Source organism: Indicator indicator, chromosome 3 (assembly GCF_027791375.1).
Source record: "Indicator indicator isolate 239-I01 chromosome 3, UM_Iind_1.1, whole genome shotgun sequence".
Classification (NCBI taxonomy): Eukaryota; Metazoa; Chordata; class Aves; order Piciformes; family Indicatoridae; genus Indicator; species Indicator indicator.
Genome location: NC_072012.1, coordinates 2800200 through 2813029, shown reverse-complemented (window position 1 = coordinate 2813029; position 12830 = coordinate 2800200). Strand labels below are relative to the sequence as shown.

At 42.2% G+C, this 12830-nt stretch overlaps 1 protein-coding gene across 1 annotated transcript in view; it reads left to right on the top strand.

Annotated features, from left to right (window-relative positions):
• NAV3 (neuron navigator 3) overlaps positions 1 to 12830 on the top strand; it is a 367296-nt gene that overhangs the window by 319284 nt on the left and 35182 nt on the right. The window contains exons 22-23 of the mRNA XM_054399920.1: positions 591 to 668; positions 11758 to 11841. Coding sequence (XP_054255895.1) covers positions 591 to 668; positions 11758 to 11841 — 162 coding nt within the window. The remainder of the gene's footprint in view (positions 1 to 590; positions 669 to 11757; positions 11842 to 12830) is intronic.

The following is a 12830-nucleotide window of genomic DNA, read 5'->3' as shown; positions in this document are numbered from 1 at the left end:
TTTTGAGATGCTTGAATGTATCCAGAGAAGGGCAACAAGGCTGGGGAGGGGTCTGGAGCACAGCCCTGTGAGGAGAGGCTGAGGGAGCTGGGGGTGTTTAGCCTGGAGAAGAGGAGGCTCAGGGCAGACCTCATTGCTGTCTACAACTCCCTGAAGGGAGGTTGTAGCCAGGTGGGGATTGGGCTCTTCTCCCAGGCAACCAGCACCAGAACAAGAGGACACAGTCTCAAGCTGTGCAGCGGAAGTTTAGATCCGAGGTGAGGAGAAAGTTCTTCCCAGAAAGAGTAATTGACCCTTGGAATGTGCTGCCCAGGGAGGTGGTAGAGTCAGCATCCCTGGAGGTGTTCAAGAGAAGTGTGGATGTGGCACTTGGAGCCATGGTTTAGTTGTCAGGAGGTGTTAGGTATTAGGTAATAGGTTAGACCTGATGATCTCTGAGGTCTTTTCCAACCTGGTTGATTCTGTGATGCTGTGAAACTAAGACGTTGTCAAACCTATAAGTGATCTCTTAATTAATTGAAAAAACAAGCAAAAGCACAACAAAAGGAAATTGCTGCAATACTCACATTAGTTGTGGGGTTTTTTTCCAGCAAATTCAGAAACTACGGAGAGAACTGGTTGCATCACAAGAGAAAGTTGCTACCCTTACATCTCAGCTTTCAGCAAATGTAAGTATTTAGCCTTGTGATTCTAAAAAGTATGAAAGAATGTATTGTCAGACTGGCTAATAGCTCCTGCTTAACACATGGTCTGGGAGGCTTTTACTGTTTAATGCTTTTGGTGATTTTCATATGAATGATTTTTTAAATGTCTATATTGCCTCAGCTTTAAGCCAAAGAAATCTTGTAATGGGACACAGTAGAAGTGGAAAGAAGAGTTTCCATTTTGGATGTGACAACAATCCTGTGTTGTACTTCCCCTTTGGGGGCCATTGGGTGAAGAATGAAGGCTTGAACCCTGTTGCAATGAGATTCCACAAATGCAGAGAGCAGAGAATCTCAGAAGTCCTCCTACAAGTCCTTTATTGTAGTGTTGGGGAATCCCCAACATTGCAGTGTCTCGGAGTCCCACTTACAGCAGAAGCCCTGAACAGAGGAAGCAGCTAACAGAAGTCCTGAGCAGATCCCTAGCAGCATCCCTGCACCAAAGCCCCAGGCAGAAGTAGCTCACTGACAGGAGCAGAAGTCCCTAGCAGCCCTAACCCCCCAAGCTGTTCCTAAGTCCCTACCCAAAGGGTAACTCTTGCTCAGAGTGGCTGTTTCTGTTCTCTTTGTTATCAATCCCTTAACCAGTGAAACCCAACCACATCTATAAGCTCCAATCTTTTCCCAATGAGAATTGCCAGCACGGCAAGGAGGTGGCTTCTGCAGCATGTTCCAATCCCAGGGTGCCAACCTGAGGATGTTGTTCTGGGCACCCATATGATGTGATGGTTTTACTCGGAGCAGCCTGCTGAGGAATTGGTCAGCTAAGGAATCCTGCACTCTGCAGGCATTCAGCAGCTGCCCTATGCAGTTTCACTCTTTCCTCAAAATCAATTAAAAATAAGCCCAGAAGTAAGGAGACACAACCTAAGAAAGGGCATGAATTGCATGTTGTGACGGAATTTATTATAGTTTAATTTCACAAGGATAAACCCTGCAAAAATGCAGACAGAGGTGGAGGGAAGCAGAATGTACAACTGTATAGAGAATTCCTATGCTGCAGTATCTTTGCTGATGTAGAGCTATTGAAAACACCTATTTCACAGAGAGCTTCCTGATGTTCCTTCCAGTTGTGACACACTGATGATACGAGTTCTTGGACAGATCATCAGAAAATAATGTTGGATAGGAAATGTGAGCTGCAAACCTGTCTGCTTACTGAGATTTCAGATGAGTTACCAGGTAGTTACTGGACAATCTGTTGTATGGTGATTTTGAAGTGAAATTCAAGATGTAACATTAATAGATGAGGGGAGAGCAACTGATGTCATCTACCTGGACCTGAGCAAAGCCTTCAACACTGTCCCACACCACAGCCTGGTCTCCAAACTGGTGACACATGGGTTTGATGGGTGGACCACGAGATGGATAAAGAACTGGCTTGATGGCTGCACCCAAAGAGTGGCTGTCAATGGCTCCATGTCACAGTGGAGGCCAGTGACAAGTGGAGTCCCTCAGGGATCAGTCCTGGGACCAGGCTTGTTCAACATCTTTGTTGGTGACATGGACAGTGGCATTGAGTCATCCTCAGCAAGTTTGCTGATGACACCAAGCTGTGTGGTGCAGCAGAGAGGCTGGAGGGAAGGGATCCATCCAGAGGGACCTGGACAGGCTGGAGAGGTGGGCACAAGCCAACCTCAGGAGGTTCAACAAGACCAAGTGCAAGGTCGTGCAGCTGGGTAGAGGCAATCCCAAGCACAACTACAGGCTGGGCAGGGACTGGGTGGAGAGCAGCCCTGAGGAGAGGGACTTGGGGGTGCTGGTGGAGGAGAAGCTCAACAGGAGCCAGCAGTGAGCACTTGCAGCCCAGAAAGCCAAGCAGAGCCTGGGCTGCAGCAAGAGAAGTGTGGCCAGCAGGGCCAGGGAGGGGATTCTCCCCCTCTGCTCAGCTCTGCTGAGACCCCACCTGGAGTACTGTGTCCAGTTCTGGAGCCTCTGTTAGAAGAGGGATATGGACATGCTGGAAGGTGTCCAGAGAAGGACCACCAGGATGAGCAGAGGGCTGGAGCTGCTCTGCTATGGAGACAGACTGAGAGTTGGGGCTGTTCAGTCTGGAGAGAAGGTGGCTCTGAGGAGACCTTCTTGTGGCCTTCTAGTATCTAAAGGGGGCTACAAGGAAGCTGGGGAGGGACTTTTTAGGGTGAGGTTTGGCAGGACATTCTTCTCTGCATGTGAGGCAATGAGGTTTGTCTGGGTAAATTTTGTCCACTCCCTCCCCAATGTTATTTGGAAGTCACTGATTCTACCTTTTCCAGCATTCCTTTGTGTGGAGTAAATACCACACAGTGGTTTAAAATAATCTTACCTATTCCAGGCAAGTTGTCAAAGTTAGCTCCAAGCTGCAATCAAATGTGGTTCGTATTTCAAAGAAACTGACTCAAAGCTAAACATGGGCAGTTACATTTTGACTTGGTTTGCCCTCAAACTAATTCTGCTGCATGGGTGAGAAATCCAATGGGTTTAATCTGCACATTGGAAGGATTGAGGACTGCCTTTGGACCTCTGAATGCACTGTGAGAATGTCCATAGCTTTTCTACTATTTGAATTAGAAAGGTAATGTTTCCCACAGGACAGTTGAAACTAGATATATCTGCATCTGGCTTTGGTTTTGTCTGTCCAGAAAAACCACATTTGTAAACCTATATCTGCTTGTATGCACACATAGATGGAGAGAGAGAGAGGGAGATAGGGGGAGAGAGAGACATAGAGATAGAGAGAGATAGATAGAGGGAGAGAGAGATAAATAGAGAGAGAGAGTGATATAGATAGAAAGATGTAGAGATAGAGATAGGGGGAGAGAGAGATAGAGAGAGAGAGAGAGAGAGACAGAGACAGAGACAGAGATAGAAAGAGAGAGAGAGAGATGGGAGAGAGAGAGTGATAGAGATAGAAAGAGAGGTAGAGATAGAGATGGGGGGGAGAGAGAGGTAGAGAGAGAAGTAGAGAGGTAGACAGAGAGATAAATAGAGATGGGGGAGAGAGACAGAGAGAAAGAGGTAGAGATAGAGGTGGGGGGGAGAGAGAGGTAGAGAGATAGAGAGAGAAAGAGAGAGATAGGGGAAGAGAGAGATGGAGATGGAGATGGAGATGGAGATGGAGATGGAGATGGAGATGGAGATGGAGATGGAGATGGAGAGAGAGAGAAAGTGGGGGGAGAGAGAGAGGTAGAGAGGTAGAGAGATAGAGAAGTAGAGAGGTAGACAGACAGAGAGGTAGACAGAGAGAGAGAGAGAGAGGTAGAGAGAGAGAAAGAGAGAGATGCATACATGCCATATGTTATATAATGGTCATTTTAATCACACTCTCTTGACTGTGTCACTCACTTTCTAATCCATCTCCATAGAGACACTCTTTAAACCCTAAACCTATAGGCAAGCCTAAAGCTGATCCTTTTAGCACATGGGCTTTTTGAAAGGGTACCAGAGAAACCTTTCCTCTTTCCCAAATCCCTAACATGTGGAAACTCCCTCAAAATTAAACTTGCTGGGAGCATGAAATGTAGAGGTCTCAAATTCTCCAGGCGTGAACAAGGGAGTTAGGCACCTTCAAAATTAGTCACAAAAAGAAAAATAGTCGTTAAAATATATGATAAGTAACTGGGTTTTGCCATAATTGTGTGAGATGCACACTTTAAAAAAAACAAGATTGAAAACTATTTTACAATAAGCCTGGTTCTGAGTTTTCTGGTACAGAAGATGCAAAGCATTAAAAAAAACACTTCCACCTAAGTCCAAAGGAAGAAAAAAAGACCACTTAAAGATTTGTTAGTACTAATTCTGTTAGTCCTTTGAGCACTTCATGCAAATTAATTCTGCAAAGTATCACTTCAACATTAGGAATAAAATCCAGCTTGGAAACAGAGGCTATAGGCAACCTTTTAAATGGAACAAGGCCACTGAAATTTAGTCTAATTACAGAACTGATATTTAAAGGCCATTAATAATATAGCTTTCACTAAAATTATGAGACTAAGTAGCAAATACTTGATTTAATTTGACAAACTTAGGAGAAACCCAGAGGGGCTTCTAATTATCATGAACCTGTACTGTCTTAGCAATGCCTTACTAGCATATATTCATTTATCATTTGTCTTCTAATCTAAGAGAAATATTTCGCCAGCCCTTGGAATTTAAAGGAGAACTAGTCCTGACAAAAAACAACCAACCAACCAACCAACCAACCAAACAAAAAAACCCCAAACAAAACCCAAACCACTATAATTTATCCTCAGAGAAGAAATCAAAGCCATTAGTTCTCTCTCTAAATGGATAGTCCTACTGAGGCCCTCAGTTTGAATCACATTTGCACACCAATAGGTTAGAACCTGAATAAACCTGAAGTGAAATGCAGTAAAAAGTTTCATCACTGCTTATCTTCTCTGTAGATACTACCTGACAGAGGTGGATGTATGAATAGAGTATCTTCTGCAGTGCCTTTGCTGACTTGAAAGTTACTGTCCTTTCTGATGCCTCTGCAATAAATGCATTCACCTTAATCCTAAACTCCTCCAATTTTCATGATTTCAGTGTCTGGCACTTTTTGCCACACTATGTTATGGAGCAGAAAACTCTTAACAGCCAGACTGTTTCCTCACAGTTCATCTTGGGCTTGAATTACTATTTCCCCTTGTAGAACTGAGCAGAGGTTTTGTATATGAGTGGGGAGGTGGGGAGAAGAGAGAGCATCTGATTCATCTTATTTAAACACTCTTTGTATTTCTTTGCCTCACCACAAAAGACTGTTGGTGACAGCAGCACATGTGTCATTTAAAAGACTGTCGGGCAGAAATTTGACCTATTTCATTAAGCCTTTGCTTCATATATTATTTTGTGTCAAAAATCTGTCAATTGGAAGTTACAGAATCTCTCAGGCTTTTTGGAAGCCTCTGCTGAGACTTTTTATTATTTGGCTCCATTTGTTATCTGAGTTCCTTTGGCTGGATTCAAGCACTGTGCTTGATTTCAGCAGTTTATTTCAGCTGATTAACCCCAAAGTGTTTTGCTTGCAGATGATTAAATTCAAGCAGGGCCCAGCTGGTGTTTAGATGCTTAATTTACAGCTTTTTCCTGAGATGGAGGTTTTTCCCTTGAGGCCTGTTTTGCTCTTGGCAAAGGGCAAATCTCAGTACTAATTAAGAAAGGGTCTCTTTCCAGTGCAGAAAGTATCCAAGCAGCAGACTTCCTATGTGACCGACAAGGGCTCAAATTCCAGCGAGCTGTCTGAACCCAGCCTGTTTGAAGGGACTTTGATCAGTGCTTTGCACTGGATAAAGCTGAAGGCTTCATGCTTGCAAATTGTAGATGATGCCAGCAGAATGTGGAGGGGGTTCACTGGCTAATGCTCTTGTTTGGCCAGCTCTGAACCACTATTCTACAGCCAAACCAGAAGATAATGGCAGGCGGCGAACACAAAACATCACCAGATCTAGAGCTGCTTCTTGCAATCAGCCCCATCCCTTCTGGGCTCTCACATCTCCTTTCATACAGCCACGTCAGGAGGGAGGAAGTCTATTTATTTACATTCCTTTTATAGACCTGAGCACCACAAGTTCCACCGCAAAGCCTGTCAGTGGCTAGTCTTTGGGTATACCAATGTCACGGTCAGGATGGGCTGTGAAGCTGAGAGCTGAGATATTCTGGGGTTGGCTGACTGGGATTGTTTCCTAAGAGGGAAATCATAGAATCATAGAAACAGTCAGGATTGGAAGGGACCACAAGGATCATCCAGTTCCAGCCCCCCTGCCATGGGCAGGGACACCTCAAACTAGATGAGGCTGGCCAGAGCTTCATCCAGCCTGACCTTAAACACCTCCAGGGATGGGGCCTCAACCCACATCCCTGGACAACAAATCTGTCATCTTAGCACTGAAGTCCTTTCCTGAGAATATCTCTGGCTATTTCCACTGGGAATTCCAGCTGTTATTAGAAGTCAAAACTAATCCATACAAATGAATATACACATCAACAATACAACTAATATGGATATCATGGTAAAGATTGTATATTTTACTGCAGATATACTTCCAGTAATGTCCTTAATGCTCTCAAGTCTGACTCCAGGACCTCTGTTTCTGAGTATAAATGCTTCATTCAATTGTGAAGATGTATTTTCACTTGAGAATAAACAGGGTTGAAAGCATGTGCTGTATTCAGGCTATTTATGTACATGAATGAAACTAATCTAATCTAACACAGATTTCTGTAGCACAAGATGTTGGCAGTAGTTAAAAACAAAACAAATCAAAAACAAGCAAGCAAACAACCAAAACAAATAACAAACAAACAAACAAAACCTCTAAAATGGTTTTGTGAGATTGAAAGAATGGATCCTTGTGGATCAAGTAAGTAATCCTCACCAACTGAGGATTATCAATTCAAAATCAAATCCTTAATTTAGAAGTGTACAAAAATATTTGCTTTCCAGTGACCATTTTGAAAGTCAGAGTTTCCTTTCTGTTTATTTCAGTTGGTTTTGGGTTTTTTTTTCTGAATTCTTTTGCCTTTAAATAATTTAATGCAAATTCTTACCTGAAATGGGAAAATATACAAGCATATGTTGCATACACACTTCCACACACATATAAATATATTGATACTCTAGCCTGTTTCAGGTTAGCTTTTATTCTTTTTGCTACCTCTTATTTCTTTTGCAACAAATTTGCAGAAGGCTTCTGAATAAATAAACACTTGCTCCCAGGGGGAATGGCATCCTGGCCTGGATCAGGAATAGTGTGGCCAGCAGGACAAGGGAGGTTATTCTGCCCTGTACTCAGCACTGGTCAGGCCACACCTTGAGTCCTGTGTCCAGTTCTGGGCACCTCAGGTTAAGAAAGATCTTGAGATGCTTGAACGTGTCCAGAGAAGGGCAAGGAAGCTGGGGAAGGGTCTGGAGCACAGCCCTGTGAGGAGAGGCTGAGGGAGCTGGGGGTGTTTAGCCTGGAGAAGAGGAGGCTCAGGGCAGACCTCATTGCTGTCTACAACTCCCTGAAGGGAGGTTGTAGCCAGGTGGGGGTTGGTCTCTTCTCCCAAGCAACCAGCAGCAGAAGGAGGGGACACAGTCTCAAGCTGTGCCAGGGGAGTTTTGGGCAGGATATTAGGAGGAAGTTCTTGACAGAGAGAGAGATTTGCCATTGGGATGTGCTGCCCAGGGAGGTGGTGGAGTCACCGTCCTGGAGATGTTCAAGAAGAGCCTGGATGAGGCACTTAGTGCCATGGTCTGGTTGATTGGCTAGGGCTGGGTGCTAGGTTGGACTGGATGATCTTGAACATCTCTTCCAACCTGGTTGATTCTATGATTCTATGAAGATCTACAGAGCAGGAGAATATATTGCACAAATATGCATAGTTAGATACCAAAGAACTGTGGTTATTAGTGTCTAATTGTGAAAAACAGACCAAAGCAGTGCATAATTAAGCAAATGATTGCTCTTTTTCAAGCTCTCAGCCCCTACTGTTATTCTCATGGTACAACATAAGCATGGGCCATCAGCCAAGCCATAGATTCTCCTATGAGGCAGGGAGCAGTGAGCTCCATTAGTTTCCAGTTTAAACACATCTAACGAAGAGACTTTTGGCTCTTGCTGCATCTACTTTGTCTCTGATTATGTTCTGGCTCACTGGTCATCATCTTTTGATTTAAAACCCCATCAATTAGTCTGGATATTTTTAATATGTAGCTAATTATTAAAGTGAAACGCTAGAGGAATAGAGTAGGGAAAACAACCAGAAGCTGTGATTTCCAAAGTAGAAAAAAAAATGTATTTATTAACAGGTTTTAGAGGTGCATTTGACACATATTCCAGGTTCGTTTTCTTTAAAGTTCTAATTTTGAGGATAAAGCCTAAGTTATACATTTTTGAAACAGAAATATACACTATTACTAATTAATTCTTAAGAAATTGCAGATTTTAAACCAGGAATATGCACTATTACTAGTTAATTCTTAAGAAATTGCAGATTTTAAACCAGGAATATACACTATTCCTAATTAAGTCTTAAGAAATTGCAGATTTTAAACCAGGAATATACACTATTCCTAATTAATTCTTAAGAAATTGCAGATTTTAAATCAGGAATATACACTATTCCTAATTAATTCTTAAGTAATTGCAGATTGATCTAGTCCTGTGTTTACCAAAAAGTTAGTCCCTAGGATATGTATCCTTTACTGCATAAGCTGTCAAAGGCAGCCCTGCAGATGCAGAAAGCAGGTGGATTGACCACTCTAAATTATAAGCAATTAAATATTTTATTTACAAATAATAGAATTCACAAGGAGTAATCTTGCAGTAAATTTATTAAGTATAAAGTTAGGAGCTTGCAGTACACTGAAATGTTTATAGCAATCCCCTCTGGCTGCCTTCATATGTGACCTCCACTGGATTAATGTGGTCCTGCTCTGGGAGGGGGGTTGGACTCAATGATCTCCAGAGGTCACTTTCAACCCTTAGCATCCTGTGTGCCTATGAATCTGTAATCCAAAATGATTCCTGTGATACTGTAATCCAAAATTATTCCTATGATCCTGTAATCCGAAGGGATATACAAAACACAAAAGCCACTGTGGAAGTGGAAGACACAGTAGGCTACTCATATATATATATATATATATATATATATATATATATATAAAATTAATTATTTTTTTTTAATTTGAGGAATAATGTACAGAGCAAGGTGGCTCTTTTCCTTCTCCTAAAAATGCATATCAGAATACTTTTTGGACATTGTCTTATTCTGATAACACCTTGGATTCAGTACAATCACATACATGTGAACTGTTTCAGCTGTGCTTGTGCAAAGCATGCACACCTGCAATGGAAGCTTTTGCCAGGCCCTCTGTGTGCCTTTACTGCTATAATTAAACAAAAATAAATCTTCTCAGTGAGGAAAATCAATTAATCTCCCTGTGCATGTGTGGGTGGGTTGAAATCACCCCCCAGCTAATTTGGAGAACTACACCCCCCAAAAAAACCTCCAAAAATTAAATCTCCAGATCAGCTCAGCTTGGGCTGGAAGCAAATGAAGCTCTGTTTACAAGCAGACTACAATCTAGAAATATGGAATGCAATGAATAGGTACCAAATATACAACAGATGTACAACAGAGATGTGTTGACCATTTATAAACAACACAGAAACTCCTCAGACCACCCCCCCACCCCCCCCACCCCCCCCCCGAGATGGATCCAGGGGATTGTTCACCTCCTCCCCCATTCCCTCTCCTCTTTCCTGTTACCTCACACAGTAGTCACAACAGAGATCCCCTGGCAAGGTCACTACAGGGAGAGAGAAGTTGCAAGCAGAAGTGACAGAAGAAGAGAGCAAGAACTGTTTCTGCCTCTGCTCTATATCCCATTAGCAAGCCAATGAATTCTATAGACCTTAGCATTATTTCCCTTTTGCATCCAATGGTAATTTTATTTTCACTTTCAGTCTTTGCAGTCAGGAAGCAGGCTGAAGTTCCCCCTTCACACTGTCACAGCATGTAAATACATGGTTGGTGAATTCTATTCCCAAGTATGTGGTAGTGCCTGTGTTTGTAAACTTTGCCCATTACTACATTTGGGATGGTAAAGAGAAAATGAAGTATTTCCTTCTGTTTACACTCTTTGGTGCTGCAAAAGGACTGCATAGGACTTTATGCAAATTCATAAAAAACATATTTGTGATGGTTTTAAGACTGTCTTCTTAATTTTTCTTCACAAAGTTCGAGCAGAGAAAGTGAAAGGATGTAAATAAGTCACTATTGGGTGTAAGAAAGCAAAATAATTATTGTTCTAAACACTTCCTTTGGAGAGGTAGAAATGTTTAAGAATCTCTGCTCAAAACAAGGTTGGGGAGTTGGGCAGTCTCAGCTTGCTTGCTGGGCTTCTGTCTGCAGTTTCTTCTTTTCTGGCTGAAGATAAGACACTGACCTTGACAAGCTAAGTCTAACAGGCTCTCTGCTTCTTGACTCTCTGCCTTCTGCCAGGGGGATCTGGGGGGAGTCCTTCTGGCTGGGGGAGGAGGCCCCTTGGGGGAAGCAAAGGGGTCTTGGTTGTGTTTTTCTGTTGATTGTACCTATTTGTAACTGTTGTGAATAGTGTCTGTTTGTACAGATCCATTGCATTGCATCATAGATTGTAGATTTGCTTGTAAACACAGCTTGCATTTGCTTCCAGACTGAGCTAGCCTGGTTATTGCTGGTGTGGGAGGGGGATTTCAGCTCTCACACTGTTACAATATTCTTGCTTTCCTTTGCCTCTGCAAGCTGCCTTAGCTTGTGGTTTTCTTTGTACCCTTCTTCATCTACTGAGCTGAGTGCTGGTATAGAACTGCTGAAGAGTTGATGTGGTGTTAGTATTAATTTTGCTTGCTTAGGTTATTGGTTGTTAGAACGTAAACCAAAGCTTTAATGTTTTAAAATCTTTTAACCAGCTTCAAATTTATAGCTTTGCTTCTTGACAAGTGGAAGTTAAAGTTTACAAACTTTTATAGATGCATTTTGGCAGATGTGCAAGTACTGTGTTTTTATTTTATATAGGGTTTTTTATTACTTTTATATTCACAACACACACAAATAAAGTAAGATGAATAGACTAAGTAATGACCTTAACTAACTGATATTTTTTTTTTTTGTTCAAGTCTCAGTATTCCTCTGGAGTCTTTTCTTTGTGAGGTTAAAACTTACCTTTTAAGATAAGGTACTTGAGTTCCCATTGTGAAGTGTTCAGTAATTGAAAATAATTGCTCCTAGACTTGCCCAGAGACTTCTTTTGGCCAATCTAGCACTAAACTGATATGGAGTATTAAATCCATAATTCATTTCCAGGCAGAGAGACCTCAGCTGATCTCCATGGGAGCTAAAGAAGCCTGAGGGACACTGGACTCACTTTCCTGCTTCTGCTTCACCTATCTAAGATATCTCAGTCTGCATTTGAAACTAATAGAAAAGTGCTGGGAGAAGATGAACGTGGAGGGGAGGAGGGGAAAGAAAAAATTGTCCAAACCTGACAGATGTGGGAAAACTGTCCCATTGTCACCACAAATGTTGTCTTCTGTTTCTTCCACAGGCTCATCTAGTAGCAGCCTTTGAGAAAAGCTTGGGAAACATGACAGGTCGCTTGCAAAGCCTAACAATGACAGCTGAACAAAAGGTAGCTGCACTGAAGCAGGGGCTTTAATGTGGGAAGCAATCAGCAGATTGCATGGGAGGTTTGTTTTAAGAAAAAATACTGAAAGAGAAACAGTGGCAGCTGTGACAGGAAGGCAGACAGATCTTTCTTTAATGGCTGTTGGGAGCAAACCTTCGTGCAGCTCCAGGCAAGTTAAACTGTGCTGCAGCAGCAGGTTTACCTGGACAACATCAGAGAGCAGTTTGAAGATAACATCTTTATAGCTTCCAGATTGCAATTAAAACAGATGGGAGTCGAGTTTTAGTCCATACTGAGAGATCCTGTAACAAAGACTGATCAGAACCTGCTGGAGTGCTTCATTTCAGCCTGCCAGCAGTGTCAGAGTCACAGAATTATGGGAAGGGAAGAACTTTTAAGTAGAGAAAAATGACTCCGTTCAGACAGTTCATGGAGGTCAGGTAACCTATTCACGAGTGAACAGTTTGGGTTTTCACTGTTATTGGATGTTGGAGGGGGCAAAATCTGAACTTGGTAGCCAGTAAGTGAAATGTGAGCCTTTGTATTAAGCCCACAATTATCAAGTAGCTTAGCACCTTCCAGGATTTCAGTTCTGCAGCTTTCTGCCCTTCCTCATTTTGAATGGAAAGACCTCATTGAGCCAAACTGTGCAAGAAACTGTCTTATCAGTTTCAGTATATAGGAGTATAAATAAGTCACTGCTGAAATCAGTGCAGCTGACCTTAGAAAAGTTTCACAGGCTGGTTGAGCACCAACAGTTGAAATACATTGAGAAAGACATTGTGAACAGAACAGAAAATATTTGTCTTGCTTGCTTTTTTTTTTTTTTTTTTTTTTTTAAATCTTAAGGAAACAAACCACCACAACAGAGACCCCACAATGGTGTTTCCTTAAAACCCAAACTTTTTATGAACTCAGAAATCCCTCAGAAGGTTTCCTTTCCAGAGGAAGTTAAGCAGTGGCATTGAAACAGGTCACCTCCAAGCTCCATT